Source organism: Argopecten irradians, chromosome 16, assembly GCF_041381155.1.
Source record: "Argopecten irradians isolate NY chromosome 16, Ai_NY, whole genome shotgun sequence".
Classification (NCBI taxonomy): Eukaryota; Metazoa; Mollusca; class Bivalvia; order Pectinida; family Pectinidae; genus Argopecten; species Argopecten irradians.
In genome coordinates this window covers 28,525,628-28,548,391 of record NC_091149.1, presented here as the reverse complement: position 1 = coordinate 28,548,391, position 22,764 = coordinate 28,525,628, and the positions used below count along the sequence as shown (strand labels likewise).

The 22,764-nt window shown below is 35.6% G+C and overlaps 1 protein-coding gene across 4 annotated transcripts; it reads left to right on the top strand.

The window, feature by feature from the left end:
* Window positions 1–1,872: 1,872 nt before the first annotated feature.
* Window positions 1,873–22,742, top strand: LOC138311175 (ly6/PLAUR domain-containing protein 6-like). Of its 4 annotated transcripts, XR_011206541.1 has the most exons (6): window positions 6,063–6,464; window positions 18,799–18,969; window positions 19,370–19,450; window positions 20,102–20,241; window positions 20,801–21,316; window positions 21,350–22,742. XR_011206541.1 is itself a non-coding variant. In XM_069252656.1 (5 exons), exons 2-5 carry the CDS (start codon window positions 18,876–18,878, stop codon window positions 20,987–20,989), a joined length of 504 nt encoding a protein of 167 aa, XP_069108757.1. In that variant the 5' UTR covers window positions 1,873–2,448; window positions 18,799–18,875; the 3' UTR covers window positions 20,990–22,742. The 4 variants fall into 4 exon arrangements, 3 of the variants coding, with proteins under 3 accessions (XP_069108757.1, XP_069108756.1, XP_069108758.1); XM_069252656.1 differs by lacking the exon at window positions 6,063–6,464 and adding an exon at window positions 1,873–2,448 and having other exon boundaries at window positions 20,801–22,742; XM_069252655.1 differs by having other exon boundaries at window positions 20,801–22,742.
* Window positions 22,743–22,764: the final 22 nt, after the last annotated feature.

The following is a 22,764-nucleotide window of genomic DNA, read 5'->3' as shown; positions in this document are numbered from 1 at the left end:
AGTTGAAGTTTGTTACCGCTATTTCTCAGAAAGTACTGAAGAGATCTGTCACAAATATCATATCCGGGTTCCTCTAGGGCCTTAGTTTTGCATATTGCACTTTGGGACTGAACGTTGACCAAGATGGCCGACAGGCCACCATCTTGTATTTTGATAGTTGGAGTTTGTTACCGATATTTCTCAGAAAGTACTGAAGGGATCTGTCTCAAATTTCATATGTAGTATGTTTGAAAAAGTTTGAAAAGCAGAGAAAAGATCCCTCTTTCCATTATCAGACATAGATCATTCTTTGGTGGGCGCCAAGATCCCTCTGGGATCTCTTGTTTCTTCTTTTCAAAGCTTGATTACTATTATATATTAAACGAAGATTATCCCTTAAAGTTCCACTACATTTCCGAAACAGCTTTTCATTTTAAAATGGCATTGTAAAACGAGATTTATAATTTTGTAATTAACACTATGCTTACCGTTGCCTTCTGAACAAATTAATCAAAATAAATTAAATTCGTTGTTTATGAGTTATGGAATTAAGTTTACCAAAGAAGCCAAAACGTACGGATTAAATGTATCGTTTAACGGAGATGTACATGTCGACTATTTATCTGTGACCATTTTATATATTTTGAATACGAGCAATTATACGAGTTTTCTTACTAAAGGAAATTTCTGGGGAGTTGTCATATATACATGTAGTGCTTTAACGTGTAATTATAGGGCGTGGCGGCGTCAGGTCCACATCTTTGTTACTCTCCTCGACATTGTCGTACTAAGTTCGCCTTTTTATTTGACTTTTCTTAAGATTTTGTTTCCGAGATGACAACAATATAAAACAAATTCTTCGTGTTTGTGTTATTCAACGACTGTCGTCCCGATTTCTTTATCTTGCCATCAAATGTTTGACCGAGCGAAACCCATGAATTGATTATAAAGACTTAAAAAGTCGACCGTGTGGGGCTTTGGTGACATGATACAATATATAACAGACCTAATTGGATGTCACATTTTTAATGTGTAAGCGTCTTACCAAAGCCAATTACATGTTAAACCTGACGTGTTACATGTCAGAAAAATCGACACAATCTCGTGTACAAAACGCATTCTTTAAAATACCGCAGTCAGGTATGGAAAGTTTAAATGGATATGAAATTATTAAAAATGAGAAACAAAATTAAAACTTCAATCAGAATTAAATGGTTCGGCTTTTACAAACTAATTTGACGTGGTGGTACTAATTTTTTTATGCATATTGCAATTAAAAATTAAATCTTAAAATCATCTGTCGGCGCAGTCTTCCTATAGAGTGTCAGAGGTTAGCTCTAATAAATTAAGTCGTTATTTGTAGATGATGTGACGACGGGTTTATAACCACACACAAGGCCTTAAGGTGTGTCGAACTGCTTCATTTAAGAACTGTTTATTAACGTTCCTGTTAACGTCAAAAAGTATGCCCGCGGGTCCACAGCAAATCATACACCTTTATTTAATTGTGTACTAACTAGAATTTAAATCTTATCTTTTTTCTTGTCTGGGAAACCTGTCTTTGACGGGCCACCAATAAATTTTATTTTATTATCACATCTGAAAACCAGAGTTATAAAATCTGATGTACGGTAGTCCACTTTCAGCAGTTATACCTCTGTTCTGTGTTGCCGCGGATCGTAAATAACCGTTAGACAGTTCCGATCAGGTCTATTTATAGCGCCTCCAAGGCACGTGCTATGTCCGAAGATAGTTATCATAAAGCTGTCTTTAAGTGGTCACACAATACCTGTACCTGTATCACAGAAATACCTGTCCTAAATCACGTGCTCGGACATCTCGTGTGCGATCTATAGTTGTTTATATATTCGTGTGTGTGTGTGTGTGGTATAGAAAGTCACGCAGGACACGGACGGTTATCAACATACCTGTGTCAGAAGTGATTTCATCAAAACACCTCGGAAATTAGACAGATTGAAATCGAACGTGACCTGCACAGTATTGATTAGTTTACCTGACGTCTCACCTGTATTTAGTACCTGGCGATATTATTTTTTTTACTCTGTCTACCTGTCGTGTTTTACGTTGCCTTTAAAAGACATGCATTGTTAGTGTCCGTACGGGAAACACTCCGTTAAAAAGGCAAACAATTTGAACACACAACTTAATCTGTCAAGTGCTATTAGTCGGTTTGTATGTGTAAATACTTCTACAAACGCCCGACAGAGCGGAGCATCAACATTAAACATAGAGTCAACAAGTACCTGTAGTGTCGGGGAGTTGGGACCTCCTCGTTGACCATAAGACGGACGTTTGTAGCTACACCATCAGACTAAGTACCCTTAAAGGTGTGAGACGCCAGATGGATATATGTATATATAAACAGTGACAATTTCCTTCAGTAAAACCCCGAGGAACCGTTCATACGGCAGTAAAGCGAGTTTTGGACGAACGTCTTGGTGTTAACAGGTGAGTCGACCTAATTCAGATTATATTTTTTTTTAATTCTTTTTTCTTCAATTATTTGCCAAAAATGCATCTTAATTAAACTTGTATTTTAAATAACAATGAGCGATGATGATTTTATGTAGTTTAGCGTTCAGCAAAACGCAGAACCACAGGGATCTGAGAATTAGTTACATTTTATATAATTATGGACCCACAAGAAAAGGTAAATTGTGTGTGTGTTTTTGGTCAATGAATAAACCTCGGAAATATCCCGGCGACTACAAATCAGAGGTCTTTTGGTTTTATCCCCAAAGGAGAGGACATATTGCCAAACGAGAACCTGTGTTAACAAAACTAAAAATTATTGATAAAATCGCCTGGTAATTATCGCGAAATAACTATGAACTAAATCAAGAATCCTAATGTTTAGATAGAACGGTACACAAAAGTCATATTGATTGGACCTACACCGAATTGACCGGCTTGACCAGAGGGATTTGTTTGTCCAGTTTAGAGACTAATGTTTAGTATAAGTGTCCCTATATCCTAATATTACACTTACACTGACCATCGTAATAGCTAACGATGTTTACACTAGCCGTATAGCAAACACTAACCAGTTTGTGTATTCTCGTTTAAAATGACTCCAAATAGATGTGTCTGGTAATTCCGCGATCGTTAGAGAGTAATGGAAGCTTTTGACATCATATAGATAAAACGTTCAACGGCATTTTACGGTTTCAGATAACTAGGTAATCTATGGGAAATTCGTCAATCGTAAAACAAGGCTTAAAAAGCTTTTGATGTATAAATAAATGATAATGTAATGTTCTTAAGTGGTAATCAAAAGATCGTTATTAAGTAGTCAAAGCTTTTGACATCACTCAGAGAATACGTTTACCGTAACTCGATTTCGTGGATTCGAATTTGCGAATGCCACGACAACTTTCAGTGCGAAATTCATCAATCTTGAAACAATGGGTTTATTTTTTTATTTACAAACCACAATGTAATGTTTTTATGTGGTGATTTCACGGTCGTTGTCAGTCAAAGCTTTTGACATCACATTACTAAAACGTTTAACACAATTTTAAGGCTTCCAAGGACTCGGGAAATTCAATAAGAAACTCGACCACCTTGTAACAAAGCGGAAACCTCAAATGTAGTGTAAATGGTTTTGTTATTGTTTGAATGACCACAAATTGATGTCCTTGGTCAACATTCCCTCCCAGTAACAAGATAATTGGCTGTTAGTGACGTGTATCTGATATATACCCACCCCAGGGATAACACAGGTATTAGCACGGGACTGTTGATGGGTGTGTATCCGATATATACCCACCCCAGGGATAACACAGGTATTAGCACGGGACTGTTGATGGGTGTGTATCCGATATATACCCACTTTTTGAAGATAATTGTAAAAAATTTCTTACTTGTTGTCGAATCAAGATTTGTTTCTTAACATTCCACAAATAGATGTTTTTATTATTAATTTCATGATTTGTTTACTTGTCAGCAATGCATATATTTATAAATACAGAGCTTGGAATCATGCACGGTCCAGCCCTGTGTTTCAGCAGGTTTGAGTACCCAAAATGGAACACCTCCTAAATAAAGTTTGATTAATAAATGCCCAGGCATGATAAAAAAAATGTTTGAATTCATTAGAAGAATGTTCAATTTTTTTTAGTTTATTCAAGTCACATGTCTTTCAAAAATATTCCATTCAGCATTTATTTTTCTTATTTTAAGATATATGGTGTTTTTAGGGTTGTCGCACGACGTCGTTTCCCGGAGTTTTTCAAAATTTCATTATTTTCATTTTTAAATACAGAAAATAAGAAACTGGGAAGAAAATGACATTAAAATTGTCACAGTTATTAGTCAGCACCTTAATATTTGTTCAGGACTGTTATTGTTAGTTTAGATTGTAAACTGAAAATTCTGTATCCCATATTTTAAAAGCGTTTCATTTTGGGTAGCGTTCCAAATTGGGTAGCGTCACGTTAAGTAAGTTTCACCAACTGGTGAGTCTGTTGGTCACGTGACGCACATAACAAATAACTCGAATATTGTAAACGTTGTTATTTTGACACAAACTAATTTAAGGGCAAAAATTATTTTGAACAGGTAAAGAGCAACAACTGTTATACTTACGAGACACAAAAAATAACAGTCGGGAAAACTCGGCAGTTTCCGTAAACGAGAAAATACCATTTTGCGGAAAGTGACGAAGGTTCCCGTTTGAGAGCGAAAATATGAATACCTCTAAAACAAGGACGGTTACAGTATGTCTTTTGTTGTACAGAAACATTGCCATGACGACAACTAGAGATCTTTCCAATGGACAGTCACACTTTACTCACATTACTAGTGGTGTTGCCATCCGCTAGCCTACTACAATGTACAAGCCCCTTAAACATCATCGATATCTCAGGGACTATTATCGCTGTCGTAATATCGTGGATATAATGACAATGAAAGTAACCACTGAGTATTGAGGATGCCTCTCAAACAACCATAACGTTGCTCTAAAATCCTGAGGAAAACAGGGGAAATACACATGCATATGATTCCTGTCGAGTGCCCCGACCAGGAATCGAACTCCGCCGACTGAGCCAAAGATGCATGCGCCGTCAGCTGGGTGACAGAGACCGTATACGTATTTTACACTCTGTACTAACCACACTGACCCGCTCCTTTTACAATATATTAATCCATTCTATGACATTGCTATTGAATTCATCAATGCCGATGCTCGCACGGCCTATTCCATATTCATAGCCCTTGTCCGAGTGAATGGCGATAAACTATCTCACAAACAGTCGGCGTGCTCGTAACAAATAGCAGATAATTTCCTATAAAATCATAACTATATTCCGAAGAAAGAGATACAAGCATTAGTCACAACGGAGTGGTTTGTATTTATGTAGTTATAAAAAGAACCCGGTTTTTATTGTAACTGTTAAGCCGGGTATCATCTGCTAAACCAGGGATGTCATTGCTCAACATCTGTCTGTGCTGGAGCGTGAAATCATCGCTCAATGATCCGTGAAATCAACTATAGTTACTGGTATGCATAACTGGTCTGTCTGTACAGTTAATCAAAGTTTTGACAGCTTCAGTAGCTATATTAGTTTTTTTCTTTTCGTTCCTTTTCCTATTTCCGTTTTATATATATATATATATTCGCGTGTTTTAATCCTCATCAGTTCCATGTCTTGCAATTACTCTTAAAAAAGCCTGGTTATTCTGTCCACGGTAGTCTAGATTTAATAAAACGGGACGAAGTTAACAATACTTAAACATCGGAGATTGTTCAGTTTACAGAATAACTGTTAGGTCGGTACGTCCCGATCGGATGTGCAGACTAACGAATTTCACTGAAAGTGGATGTACACGTGCATAATGTGCATTTTAATTAACTGCACCATTTGGCAATCGCCTGGGAAAACAGACAAATACCGTTACACGGTATGTTTCCGAGTTTTATAGTTAAACAACATCTGTTATATAAGGCTTGTTATTGCAGTATGTTCCATATGTTTCCGCAGAAAGAAACCACGATTCTCCCAGTTGTGTGAAATGAAGCCATTAATTATGCAATTTATTAATTTAGCATGAACAGAGTAAGAGTTAAATTACATTGTTTATATTTTTTACTCGTTAATAATGCACGTGTTTTTCTTGACGTGACGAGATTCGTGGATTCCTTTCTGTGTTTCCTGGACTCGTTCCTATGGATGAACTATTCCTCATTAATCGATCAGCCATGAGTCATCAGTCAGTCATAAAAAACATAACACAGCTACCCTCCATCTCAAATATCGTCGATTTACACACATCTACCGCGCACGTCCAGTGTAGATGCACGTGCATTAACGTGGTGGTGCACTTGTAAATGTGCATCTCGTGTGGAGTGTTATCGTTTACTATTTGGAATCCAAACTTAATGTTGATGGATGTATGTGTAATATGTACAATTCTAGAGCCTGAACTGATATTCTGATAAAGTATAGCTGGTGTTTACTCTGGTGAGTAGTTTTTATATATGTAACATTGTGTATTAATACAATTCCAGTATATGTGCAAAATTGCAGTATATAATGACAAATAATTCAACCTTGCTTTAACAACTCTTTACATTGACGTAGGAAATAACGTCGCTGTTTCAAACGTCGCTTCTGATTCGCCAACACAAGTCGTCATGATTTCATTCCATCACGAGACGATGTAGTGAAGATTTTCAAATTTTCAGTCAAGTAGCAGACATTAGTTTTCTATATTTACAAACGATTTACGATTATATCAGTATTGCACAACAAATCAGATGAGTAATGGTATAAAACATGTAATTCGAAAAATATGGTACATTTACAAATTAACATAACAAATATAAAATGGCCTTGTCTGGTCATGTTCAAGATGCTCCACCGCCGACAGAGCATAAATGTAGGATATAGTGCCATGGGATTTTTTTCGGGACGACATTAAGTATTTTTGATATCTGAAGAAAAATACTAATTGGCCTGCTCCTGTTTTTGATAGAGAAAAAATAACATTCGTCAGCTGTTGAGCATCTTCTTATATTTTAATCAAAGCATTGTATACCAGTGTAAGATTGTATTTATCCTGTAAATCGAGACACAGATTTCTAAACACGAGAACTATAGTTACACTCTGTAGCTTAAAAGTGTAAAATTATGATAAGACTAGCATAAGTCATATGTAGTCGATGACTATCGCGTATAGTCTGTACAAAATCCGTAAGAGTATAGCAATTATGATAGGACGACGTTTTCAAGACTATTAAGTACACCAAAACGTATGGGATATGGAAATTAAAAAAACTTCTCAATAAAACTGAACAAGTAAATACGCATAATCGTCCGACAGTATAACATCTTTCCTCATCCAGCACACAAAGACGGCTTGCAGTTTGGAAGTACTGGGTTTATGTTTGATTGACAGAAGTTTAATTGAACACAATATATCTCCACATAAAGGCCCTATATTCTGACATGTGACCGTATTTATATGTCAGCGATATGTCTGAATGGTAGAGATCTTACTTGTCTTTCGAAATCGATATCGCTGATTTCCTACTTAGATATTAAATCGGCTGACAGGTGCGCGATCCAACTTACACATGTAATCTGTATAGAGCTTAGATTAGTTTTAACAGTTTAATTGTTTCTTACGGTAAACGTATCGCATTATTTATCGGTTCTAGATATTTAGAGGTAAACATCACTGTTCAAATAACAAATGTAAAGTGTTATTGCTATCATGATGTTTGCCCAGAGACATAACCATTGGTATGAAAAATATAAAAATTAGAAAGAAAAGTTCTTATAATTGTCTCCTCGAAAATATGATGTTAAATGATGTGACGTATAGAAAAGAATGCCATTCCAATCTATAATCATTACTTCCCTTCGTTTTACTCCGTCAGTATTGACGGTACTGACGGAGCCTAAAACGAAGGGGAGAAATCTGATAAATCATCAGAATGGAATACACCCTATCTGTCCTTATCGGCCCGGTTGTGGAATGTAAGTTCTGAACTCTACAGATTTGGTCGCTTCTTGGCGATAATGACACAAAGTATAATGCGTGCGAACGCAAAATTATTGCACGTGAATGCAGTAAATATTGCATTTTAGCGCAATACTGTTGCGTGTAACTTTTCGTTGAATTATCTCTGTTCTACACGTATGTCATTGTCTTCGCACTTAATGCTATTTCGTTCACAAACAAGATTATTTGGCCCAATTTCAATAGTATTCGGTTTTAGAACAAAATAGGTTTTTGTTTTCCGTCTCCGTTCTCAGCCAACGTCAACTCCCCGTGGATTTTGATGAAAATATTACTGTAATTGCGAACGTCGCAGTGAATAACGTATGAGAAAATTATATACAAAGGTATAATATTTCAAATGGTATTACCACATTGTCGTGATAAGAAGGAACTGGATCGCCATATCTTTGTCGTTTTGGTATAATACCACATCGTATCGTTTTACTTCTTTTCATTTTTTTCGGTCGACATGCCGAGAATAACAACTGATGTTCATCGTTTCTGCAACTAACAATTAGGTCAGATTTTCATGTGTCATTTCTCTCTCAGACAGGCAAGTACAAATATGTAACAGGAAGGCACACAACGTGACAATACATTTCAATGTTTAATCAATAGGTTTTTCGAGATTTTTTAGAATCGGCATATACATTTGATGTTAAAACACTTGAAGATAAGTATTCGTGAAAATACTTGTACATATTATTATATTTGTTAAAACATTTAACCTTAATGTTAAATATATTAACAGTCTTTTGTTTTAATAATGTGAGTTAAGTATATATACGCATTAATGTTTCATCAATTTTATTCCCCCATTAGGGGGTGACAGCAAGGCGGAGACCTTTCACCGCCTTTCTCTGTGTCGTTCGTCATTCAACAAAAACTGTCAATCACACGTTTCCGAGTGAAATGATTTTGTCAGTGTGATAAAATCATTACCTGAATTTTTCAGTATGTCAATTTGTTTACAAACGAATTATTGTCAATTATCTTGTCACGTCAGTCGTTTTAAAAACTTTTTTTGTTATTTTTGAGATGAATAAGCAGACTTGAACTGAAATGATGAATTAGATTTTTTCTGCTAATGGAATTAAATGAATAGACATGCCAGTGATGCGTTATCTAAACATGGCGGACAATGGACTCTAGCTTGTGCTGTTTAGGGCGTATGCTACCTTTTGTATGTTAAGGGTGTATGCTACCTTTTGTATGTTAAGGGTGTATGCTACCTTTTGTATGTTAAGGGTGTATGCTACCTTTTGTATGTTAATGGTGTATGCTACCTTTTGTATGTTAAGGGTGTATGCTACCTTTTGTATGTTAAGGGTGTATGCTACCTTTTGTATGTTAAGGGTGTATGCTACCTTTTGTATGTTAAGGGTGTATGCTACCTTTTGTATGTTTAGGGTGTATGCTACCTTTTGTGACGTTAATAAATATAATATAAAAATGTATTACATACGTTAACAGGAAATGTGATTTTAAAGTGATGACATTTGTTGATTTCAACTACGTGATATTAATGAAGTGTCTATCTGCTCATCAGAATTACTTTCCATCGTTTCACTGACGGACTGACAGATCAAAATGTATTTTACCCGGTAGCTCCTTCGTCTGTATGCATCTTTAATAATTTCATTGATAACTGTTGATCAACATAAAAAATATTGGTGCGCTTAGGAACAGATATTGCATTCAATACTTTGATCGATTTCATGGAAATGGAGCATAAACGATTTAGAGGAATAAGAAGTGCGCATACCAATGAACCTGGGATGCTGGAATCTTTCAGCAACATTCAATTCAGGAGCACAGTTTATTGAGGAAAATGTGGGTTAAGGCCTTAGAGAATGAACAGCAAGGACGAATTATACTAGCCACTGTGTCGTCTTTTTATAACAGGCCTAGAGAATGGCATTATAATCCGGACTGGGTTAAGGACGCGCACTGACATTGATAGATAAAAATCGTTAAATGATGTCATTCCCATTTACCAAAGATAATACCAATTTTTGTGACAAAAGTGGAGCGATTCCAATCGATGATTGTGACTCATATCCCACACCTGGTCGAGGTCAAGGTCGACTAAAGGCGAGTCTACTACTTTATATACTGTATACACAGCCATGAATGTTACTTTTTAGTCGTTTTATTCCCATCGGATTTTATTTTACGGAGTCCCGCGTTCATGACTTTGAATACAACACAATATAATAGAGGGTTACCTTGTATGTAAGGCTAAAGATACTATGTATGTCCGTTCCTTGTGATATTGGTATTCGTGTGAAACGTCCAGGAATGTTTTCCCTGATACTGTTAAATACATTTTACGACATTTTTCACTAACTGACGTCCATGCATTTTTATAATGAAAACCTCGACTGCGGAACGGAATGTGTACTCGGCATATACAAAACCAGTCACATGTCAATTTTATAGATAATTTAATCACCTTGCTTATCTACAGATAGAAAAGACTCGCGGATTTAATTATTTTAACATAGAAAGTGAACTTGTATAGACGACTTCAAGATAACGGTTTGTCTAATAAGCGGAACGGTTCCTGGTGTTCCGGAACGGGGATAGACAAAAACCCAAACAATTCAGAATGTTTACATAAAAGTACTGTCAGTAACTCCGTATGGCTGTTCCGCGTGTTATTAATTTATAACAATAAGTGAAATGTCATTGTTCTCGTATCCTTACTATTATTTAATATGTTTATCGTTTGACCCCTTTTATCAATCGCCGGACCCAAGGTATAGGACCTACATTGTAATTACTGTTCTTGTTCTTGTGTCAGAGCAGGCCGAGTACTCGAAAAAAATAATTAACCAACAAATGCTGTTCAATGTACCTGAGCAGGTTTTGATTTCGTGATCCAGCGGTCCATCTTGAATAAATAGTAGAATATAAGTCTCCTCATTCAAGTTGTTTTCGAAGTGATTACATCTATAAAAGAAACCAAAAGATTATTTCTGCCAAATCGTAGCAGGGAAAATATAATTACCATATAAAATACATCTTAATTTTACCTTACATAGCTCTGAGGATCGTTCTCAATCATTATTTGTGTAAAGCATGGAACAACCAGTAAAATCACAAGCCCTCCACCTCTGGGATGCGAGTTCGAATTCCATATGAAGCAGTTGCAAGGTCTTGACCTCTGGTCGGTGTTTTTCTCAGGTTACTCCAGGTTTGCTCCACCAGCAAGTTTGGCACGTCCTTACATGACCTTGGCTGCGAATGGGACATGTAACTAATAAAACCAATAAACCTGGAACAGAAAGGGCGTCAATTTGTCAAGATATCGTATACATTCAAACATGATCTGTTACAAGGATCTGTTTTCCTTAAAACACATTAATCCCCCACTATTTCCATGTTTGTACATATAGGTGTCAGAGACATTTAAACACACTTGGAATGTCAGAACGGTATAAATATAGATGTTATTTAGTATTTGTTATTTCAACTACGTGATATTAATGAAGTATCCAAGCCATTCATTTATAGTGTCAATATTTTTTTACGCGTATTTTCTGTAATTTTAATTAATAATTTCATTGATAACTGTTGATCAACATAAAAAAAATATCGGTGCGCTTAGGAACTGATATTGCATTCAATACTTTGATCGATTTCATGGAAATGGAGCATAAAACGATTTAGAGGTATTAGAAGTGCGCATACCAATGAACCTGGGATGCTGGAATCTTTCAGCAACATTCAATTCAGGAGCACAGTTTATTGAGGAAAATGTGGGTTAAGGCCTTAGAGAATGAACAGCAAGGACGAATTATACTAGCCACTGTGTCGTCTTTTTATTAAAACAGGCCTAGAGAATGGCATTATAATCCGGACTGGGTTAAGGACGCGCACTGACATTGATAGATAAAAATCGTTAAATGATGTCATTCCCATTTACCAAAGATAATACCAATGTTTGAGACAAAAGTGGAGCGATTCCAATCGATGATTGTGACTCATATCCCACACCTGGTCGAGGTCAAGGTCGACTAAAGGCGAGTCTACTACTTTATATACTGTATACACAGCCATGAATGTTACTTTTTAGTCGTTTTATTCCCATCGGATTTTATTTTACGGAGTCCCGCGTTCATGACTTTGAATACAAACACAATATAATAGAGGGTTACCTTGTATGTAAGGCTAAAGATACTATGTATGTCCGTTCCTTGTGATATTGGTATTCGTGTGAAACGTCCAGGAATGTTTTCCCTGATACTGTTAAATACATTTTACGACATTTTTCACTAACTGACGTCCATGCATTTTTATAATGAAAACCTCGACTGCGGAACGGAATGTGTACTCGGCATATACAAAACCAGTCACATGTCAATTTTATAGATAATTTAATCACCGTGCTTATCTACAGGTAGAAAAGACTCGCGGATTTAATTATTTTAACATAGAAAGTGAACTTGTATAGACGACTTCAAGATAACGGTTTGTCTAATAAGCGGAACGGTTCCTGGTGTTCCGGAACGGGGATAGACAAAAACCCAAACAATTCCGAATGTTTACATAAAAGTACTGTCAGTAACTCCGTATGGCTGTTCCGCGTGTTATTAATTTGTAACAATAAGTGAAATGTCATTGTTCTCGTATCCTTACTATTATTTAATATGTTTATCGTTTGACCCCTTTTATCAATCGCCGGACCCAAGGTATAGGACCTACATTGTAATTACTGTTCTTGTTCTTGTGTCAGAGCAGGCCGAGTACTCGAAAAAAAATAATTAACCAAACAAATGCTGTTCAATGTACCTGAGCAGGTTTTGATTTCGTGATCCAGCGGTCCATCTTGAATAAATAGTAGAATATAAGTCTCCTCATTCAAGTTGTTTTCGAAGTGATTACATCTATAAAAGAAACCAAAAGATTTTTTCTGCCAAATCGTAGCAGGGAAAATATAATTACCATATAAAATACATCTTAATTTTACCTTACATAGCTCTGAGGATCGTTCTCAATCATTATTTGTGTAAAGCATGGAACAACCAGTAAAATCACAAGCCCTCCACCTCTGGGATGCGAGTTCGAATTCCATATGAAGCAGTTGCAAGGTCTTGACCTCTGGTCGGTGTTTTTCTCAGGTTACTCCAGGTTTGCTCCACCAGCAAGTTTGGCACGTCCTTACATGACCTTGGCTGCGAATAGGGACATGTAACTAATAAAACCAATAAACCTGGAACAGAAAAGGGCGTCAATTTGTCAAGATATCGTATACATTCAAACATGATCTGTTACAAGGATCTGTTTTCCTTAAAACACATTAAACCCCCACTATTTCCATGTTTGTACATATAGGTGTCAGAGACATTTAAACACACTTGGAATGTCAGAACGGTATAAATATAGATGTTATTTAGTGTCAAGCCATTCATTTATAGTGTCAATATTTTTGGTACTTTAAATTCCGACTATTATAGAAACCAACAGGTGCATGGTACTTTAGTACTGTTTTTGTCACGTGTCATGTGTAAATTACGTGGGATTTGCACGAGATTTGTCGATATATTACACCTGACCTTAACACGGTTTTTTAAGAAAGCAAATTTTAACTGAAATCGAAACCCAATTGTTACAACGTTCACTGTAAAATACGTGAAATGCACCGCCTTTTAAATCAGCTGTCCAAGTGATTGATTTATACGTGGGTCTTGATTTAATATACAAATTTATCCTATATATTTTTTTAATTAAATTCTTTTTACTGCCACCACCGCTGTTACTTTATCCATCAGACTTAAGAAGCTGTTTGTTTAGTGTTAAGTGATCATGTTGGTCACCCTCACTTTATTCAACTTTTATTAAAAAAATAATGAGGATTGCCTTAACAGATACTATGGAGCTATATAAAAATACAAAAAGTCAACATTGAAGAAAAAAACTTACTAAATTTAAATTTAAAAAAAAAGGATCATTGAAATAAAATATTACCTATATACAAAATCAAAAGTCAATATTGGCGAACAAATCATTTAAAGATAAATAGGTCCTCCATTAAAATTCAAACAGTCGGCGGTGTCAAATAAAACGCCGTATAAACATGAATTGACATACCTGTACACATGATGTCAGAAGGTCCTCGACACAGACAGACAGTTTGTTGTTTCTCTCATTTTTTTATTATTATCAAACCTAATAGCGAGTCCTAAAACAAACGTCCAGAGCACATTGTCCCCGTAGATTGAGTCCATCTAAATCGCCGTAATAGCCTACTACCTGCTAATTAGCATAGAATGCCAATCAGTCGACTGCCCACCTGTACGATGTTTACCTAGAGAACCCTAACAAGAGACCCCGTGTTGTTTTGCCGTCCACAGCCATTGTTGACGTATTTATCGCTCTAACCTTTCAATTATTGACAAATAATGATTTATTGTGCTCTGGCCACGCCCCCCTCCGAGTAATTAGAGCGACGTTTACTTAACATTGAAACCTTAATTTCATTTCTCAGATTTCGGCGACTACACAGAGCCTACTCAATCATACTCTGTGTGTATAAGTGTGAGGACTCAAATTGCCGAGCTTATTTGAGTATTTCTTGTGTAGTCTCGCTGTATCAAACGTAACAGTGGACACTTTGATTCTACCCGTTGACGAAGGAATATCATTCCACTACATACCTTTACACTGATCGCATACATTTTAAGAAATAAACTAGGTAAGATATTTTTCATTATATTTTATCTACTAATTTGCAGCCAGTTATTACTATTTTGAATCTTTTGGTAGATGTTATCTACACCATGAAGTTAAAAAAAAATGCTCTTGGTGATAAACAAAACTGCAGTTTGGTATTGAACCTGCAAAATGCGCTGTTGCGTGTCGAAATTCATTGGAGAAAATTTGTAAATAATCTTTTCAAAAAGGTGCGTCTCGTATTAATTATAAATTCAAATGATTTTGTAATACATGTAAATGAAGCATTTTTGTTTGTCAGTACAAGTACAAATGTACGTATATATACACATGTGCTTGTACATGCAATACACGTACTGATGTTTTAGAAAATTGAAACCAGTTTCCCGAATATACATCGTTGTGGTAGTTCATCTGCCAAAATTGCGTGATTTTCTATGGTATTATTTTTACCGTTAAATTATTTTATGTAACGAGAAGCTTAATGGTGATCAATTGTGAATTAATGTATATATATTTCTGGTATCATTATACAGCATTATAGATATTCTACAGACTTAAGTTTCTTTACACATCACCATGGGGTTGTTAAGCTGAGAATGAAACAATATCCGACTTCATTTTGTTTCCCTTATCCATTCAAAAAATAAATTTCGTACCAATCATTATTGTACCTTCATTTGTTAACTTCAGCCTGTTTTTGACTTAAGACTTTCAATATTTTAGGGACCGCATTTATTAATTGTCAAACCAATAGTATATTATAAGTTTATACAGAAAATGGAGTGTCGCCAATTATAAATAAATTAGATTAGTTTATCGGAAATTTATCGATTTTAGTAAGTTGTATGTTATAAATAAATATTGAAGATATCTGCAGTATACATGTATAAAATGTAATTTTTATTTGTCTTTGACTCTTTTGTGATCATAACATATATTTGACTGTATTTGATAAGTTTTTGCAAAAATACGATTTACTGATTTTAGTTCTATTATGCGTAACTCATAAAAGCAAGAGTTATCAGTTTATCAATTATTAATGAAATAACAATGGATTTTAAAGCATATCAGAGAACCAGTGTATCATCATGTTAAAAGTTGAGATATTACAGATACAATTTTACATTATATTTCGTGTTGTGATCATAACTATCTTGCCTTGACCCTAGACAGAAAATTATATCAGTAAATGAGAACTACTACACGAGATCAAATTTTATTAATTTTTCATAGCTTATGAATAAAGAAATATCAAGAGATTTAAAAGTTATATAATTTTTCCTCCTTCTTTGTTGCATTTGCCGAATGTTGTAAAAAATGTTTCTCTACACAAAGTATTTTGTAAAGGGACTAGTAAAATACTAGTTTTTAAGTCTGAAGTATCGAGTAAAATCATTTGGAACACGGATGATTCAATTCGTTACCAAGTTTACGCATGCAACAGACAAAAAATATGCTCTAATATCATTTTAAAATAAAAAATAAAAAACGCGCGTTCACATCCATTTTCCCACAGAATGAGACAATAAATGTCTCCGCATGTTAGTGAGGACCCACCGAGTGTCTCTAAACAGGAATGCTATTTTTGTTGATCATTAATGTAGTTTTATCTCCCAGAGGTTTAATTTGTAACATTAATGAGGATAGTTCACGAAAGTTAAATTGCCGTAACAAATAAATCCGAATTTGATACGACACAGGAATGATCGCATGGCCGATTCCTTTTATCCGGGTAAAAACCTGACACGGCATTGTAACGAAATGACGACCGCCATTTATTGTAACGAGCGTAATTCATATTACAAACGATTTAAACTTTTCACGTTAATTGGATACAATATCAATTGGTTTTATTTCGCTTCGGTACCCTCATAGTTATAATGACAATCTTTTTTTTTTTCTTCTTATTTTTAACTAGAATGTATATTCTTGTAAATTCTTTCATGTGTGAGACAGCTGTGTTGTATAATGTACCCAGGAGTGAACTTGCACCAATAATGGAAATGGTTCCATTTGGTAATTTAATAAATGCTCTAAAGAACTACTGAAATATTTCTCTATAATTATGCAAAAAATAACGCTTATTTATTTATAACCCAATGTTTCTTCTAAAGAGCATTCTGACTGGTTTAAAGTATTGTGTGTTGTCAGCTCACAATGATAAAAATGACGTCGCTGTTTGTGACGTAACCCTTGATTGGCTAATACAGCAGTGTAATGATTTGATAGAACGGAGAGTCTATCATTAACCGTATTCTGTTGACAGTATTCGCAGATACAGAGTAAACTGCTCTGACGAGTAGGTATCAATGTAACGTCATTCACGAGATTATAACGTCATTTTTAGAGAAACTGATGTCGTTTTCACACACAAAATTTACTATCGCTTACTCAGACACAAACATTTGCCCTGTAGCGCTATTTCTGCGACAAAGAGTTGTAAAATAACAGAAAACACAGCAAGTGAAACAGGACATAGGTAAAACAAGGTAAAACAGGACATAGGTAAAACAAGGTAAAACAGGACATAGGTAAAACAAGGTAAAACAGGACATAGGTAAAACAAGGTAAAACAATGACGTGACTACATCGATACAGAAGGCCGTAACATGTAGAGACTGGGTACAGTTTATCATATATACTGAACGGTACATTATGATTTCGTCCGGACTTTTGGATGAGTGATTTCCCCTTATATGTATTCATTGCATGTATTGGAGTATTTTCTATAAGAAAACATTCATTTAGTCCTGATCAGAATACGACCACATGCAAAGTTTGATATAAAAATAAACGAATGTCTCGGTTCTGATGCGTGGTAATACCACAATATACACCTTGTATACACGCACACGAAAAAGTAATTAGACCTACTGTTAAAACTGAAATAGAGCACATTAAGTTTTTAGGCCCGGGCTCACACCAATATCGATATATATCATATACATATCAGGAGAGAAATTTTAACGTTGAACCGTGTCAAATCTTATACGGTACACTGATCTTATCGACTGCATGTAGATATGCATACATATAATTTCTAACCATTGAAGCTAATTTTCCAAGTAAACTAAATCGCGAACATCACAACTTTAAAACGATCCCGTCAAAGTTAACGAGAACAAACAAGATATTGATATTTCTAGTCTAAGTGTCTGAACATCCTATAATGTTTTTAATCATCATTTTGACTTCTTAACGAACTCTGAAATCCACCATTCAGTAGAAACGTTTGAAATCTAGAGATAAAAATCCAATAAAACATTACGTCTCCTATTTACCGTTTTATCTTTACAATGAACAGTCGAGTAAATACTCAATATATACATTATCAACAATTCTAAGTTATAGCGCGTCTATAGGTAATTCTATATCTTCAGAGGGGTCTAGAAATTAATTATATGATTGTATTGGTGTTTATTGCATATAGTCTACACTTGTCGGCAAATATCTACAAATTATAATTGGCTGTTAAAGGAAAGGTTATTTCATCTGATAGAAAGGTCATTTCATCTGATAGAAAGGTCATTCCAGCGGCTGTTAGTAAAATAAGAAATAGAATTATTTAATGTACTGTATGATCGTGGTAGAGTGAGAACAGTGTTGGTTTGTTTTGTACGAGGATAAAGCATTAAAGTTTAAATTACCACAGAGGTTAATGAAGAGATAGAACGACGGACAGAGATTTAAGATTTAACAAACAGGCGCTTTTGAACGACTCGATGTAGGTATATGACAACCTTGGTGTTCCATGGGTTACTATCGATCACTTTGATGATATCCACCACTGTAATATGTCATAGCAAAACTGAAGGCACTGTGTGCGACCACAGATAAGACAGGTAGTTTAATCTGATGACTTGATTACCCAGTCTCTGTAATTTCACCAAGTTAGGCTGTGGCCAGTGATTGATCAGATTCGTTTCTCCAGAACTGCATTCTGTTTTGATATGATATTCCAGGGGGTGGATATAACTACAGTGATAGTAACCCCTGTAATATCGAGTGAGGATATAAAGTTGAAAATTTCATTTCAGAACATAACCACTTGACTAAGACTGAAAATTATGTTGTTTTTATCACCTGGTATTGTACCTCTACTTCCAGGCAGACCCTATCGACGTCACTATTTAGACTGACCCTTGCTACGTACCGATTTATAGACTGACCCTTGCTACGTCACCATGTCTCTAACCGGTCACTCCTTCCTTCTCGTCGTCCTGATAGAGATCTGTGCCGCCAACCTCGTCATCACGGCAGACGAACACCCAACTAGTGGTAAGTCTTGTGTTTCCTGATAAGAAACGTACCCGTCTGCACATACATATCATCATGGCCGTCACCGTGAAAAGTGTGCTCAACGGCGCCAATATTGGTTTAATGGGGATCTTTCACAAACATTTATAGTTTTTGCTATACCGTCTGTTTGGTTTCAATGTTACAATGACGTCTTCCTGTAAACGTTGGACAGTTTTGACCCTCCCTGCATATATTCACTTGTAATTTGTAATAGACATCTGTTTTCATAAAGAAAAAAACCCATCTAAACTCGGATCAATAATACACTTCTTACTGTATTTAAACAACAAATCAAATATTGGTTATAATTGTGTCATCATTTTTTATGACATAAAAAAACACATATATGAAACATTTTTACCATGTCATTTTCTTCCAGATATCACATGCTGGACTTGTCCAATAAAAAAGAACAACGACGCGTGCAACGACTGGGCCCCGGATGTGAAATGCCCACTCAGTAAGTACATGTAACTAGAAGTTACATAAACCTCTATCTAGGTCCTAAGATAACATATAAGTCATCAATGTCTTGTACTATTTATTGGAATAAAACATTTCTTCAGAGAAAGCGTAAAAATGTAGCACATGGGTTACCGATTTGTGTAATTACTACATACCACAGGAGAAAAGTTACACATGACGTCACACAACTTAACCAATCATATTTGTCGCAGTTGAACCTGCGTATTCATTTGAAGATAAATGTACAGTTTAAAGTTTTACGATATTATAATCAACATGGTCTTTCTGACCTTGATGACAACATTTTTCAGTTTACTGAATAGCACGACTAGACATTTTTTATCATTACGTCGTGTCGATATTACCTATCAAAAGATTCTAAATATCAACGTATACTTTTATTGGATTAATTGCAAAAAAAATCTTTAATATACAAAATGACTTTTGTGTAAAGAAGTGTGATATCAGGCAGGAAGTTCAGTGGTTGTGGACTAATGATTTATTGAGAAGATCACAATGTAATGAATGGTCACAATATTTCAAATTATACTCTCGATCCTTTCTTCAACGACAGGCGATGTCCGTCAATAAATACAGTTAAATACTCAATATACTCTCATATCAACCATGTTTATTTTATCTCCAGACAACACAGTGTGTAAGACTACCCACATCCTACATAGAACCACGGGGGAGAGTGTGTCCGTCATCAAACAGTGCGCCCCTCCCTCCGAGTGTGACCTTGACTCCGTCGGCTGCAAGGTCATACCCCACACAGAACACATGGTAAGTAGTTCTAACATTTTATAACTGGTAACATAAACTTCCACCAATTCTAGGAAATTACTTTGTTATATAAGTTGATAAGTTGATGTACGTTGTTTTATTGGACTAATAATTAAACGATTATGCGTTTGAATACATGGATTTTAGGCCAAAGTTATTTCAAAGTCTGATTAGATGCACACCGGTTTCGAAAGCATATAACAGCTGTCAATATTACTTCTGCTTGTTTGAATGCCTTCATTTATCTGGAGTGAGGGTATGTCACGTGACTCATATAACTTTACGTCCGTTGGGTCAGATTTGAATGTTTTCACCGCGAAGACTTTCAAATGCATTAATAATTTCTGATCAAAAACATTAAAATCTCATTTTTAATGTTTGTGACAAGTAGAGAAAATATCACACAAAAAATGATTATAAACAATTGAGAACAAATAATAAATTTGATTACGGATCCTTTCACCACCTTTAATGAATTACCCTGGGTACATTATCTTACTATATATTTCTTTTTGACCATTAGAACTATTTGACTAATTTTATCATGTTAACTTGACAGAAATGTGTGTCATGCTGTGACAAGCCTTACTGTAACGTCGCTGTGCCTGTCAACACGACCACCGCCATCAGACTGTCGTCATACTTCAGTGGAGCTAGTGACCTTCACCCCAGTCTGCACCTGCTGACCCTCACCTTGGTCGTTGTCATGAGTTACCTATCTACCAGCAAGTTGAACGGACAGGGATGATTGTTGATTCTTATGGAATTTGGAGCAAAATGAAACAGCTGGATAATTTCTTAATGAAACATCCTATGTGTACCAAAACTATCCGGTAGCGTGGTGGTCCAAAGCGATGATTACCATGGAAACAGCTGTTTCTGTAAACATGGTTGTGATGAAACATTTCGAAACCTCTATGGAGGTTATCACCGAAACAAAAGGTCACAGGCACAAGATGGAGCTTGTATTCAATACAGAACAGTGACGTGACATGGAACCGGTCTATGTGCAGACCATGTCACGTCTGCCAGGTCAAGCAGGGGCTGGTACAGAGCAGAGGACCTGTCCGACTAGGTAATGTCCGGACTTAGTGCAGTGTCCGACTAGGTAATGTCCGGACTTAGTGCAGTATTAGACACGGATAATCATTGGGAACCTTTCATGGAAGTTCAGCTTGTGTGCTGCAGCTATACTGGAAGTTTCTATCATGGAAACAATGATGGTGCTTATTGGTGATAATACTATATTACCGGTATATTCTCAGTGATTTTATAATTCTCAGTGATGTTATAATTCTCAGTGATGGTGCTCTTTTGTGTATGAATTTCCTTTTGTAAAGTATACAGGACATCATACATTATCACGGAATATACCATTTCTGGCCCATAAAAAACACCCTCGAACATTACACTGTTGTGAACTTTAAACAAGTCTTTTACGGTCTATAACTCTGAGAGAAAACCCAACAGCTGGTCAAGGCCCCTACATCTGGACCGATGTTACTAGCTGGTCAAGGCCCCTACATCTGGACCGATGTTACTAGCTGGTCAAGGCCCCTACATCTGGACCGATATTACTGATGAGGATCGTGTGATATTAAGCTTGGAAACTGAACACTCAACAAAGTTTGTAAACTTTGTATGCATTCTTGTTCCTATGAATGCCAGCCGTGTTGGACAGACTATAAATGAGCCTTACCTGACAATAATAGTGCCAAGCGTCTAGTGTTATATATAACTATTGCCTGTATTAATGGGTATAACTGGTTATTTTACGTATGTGTTTATTGTATATAAGTTTTAATATGTACATATTGTAACTTAATTTATGTTTCACTCTTGAAATTTTAATATCAATCAAAAGTATGTGTTTCTGTTAATCAAAATACTCGTTTTGTCTTACATAGAAAGTCACACTATTTAATACTCAAATCTCCATGACAACTTAGGGTTGTGATACGAGTGCGTCAATGACAACTATAAATTATCATTCTAGAGTCTCCGTGACAACCAGGAGTTGTGATATTAAAGACTCCATGACAACCAAGAGTTGTGATACTAGAGTCTCCATGACAACCTACAAGTATATATACATTGTATATCTAACGTATAAGGGGAGATAATTATGTTTGAAGGTCTCTGTTACAGTAGTATTTTTATCTAAATGTGCAATAAAACAGTTTATATTAAGGAATCAGGACCATCTAGATATTTTCTATCAAAGAAAGGAAATTCTACCCCTACTTCATAATGTGCAGGAATTTTAAAACGCTAAAACTCCTATACAATTTAACATGTTTTTTTTTCTTGATTTAATTGGTTTCCTACATATCGAGTCCATTTTGTTGTTACTGTACATAGTTAGATAAGGAGGTGTAGGAAAAATTCACACTGGAAATGGAAAGGGAGGGTTTTGTTATGTGTAGAATCTGTTTACCTGTCATCAACTAATCTATATGTTTACAATATTTATTATTGTTAATTAAACATGATTGAACCTGTATCCTTGTTTGTTTTATTCAG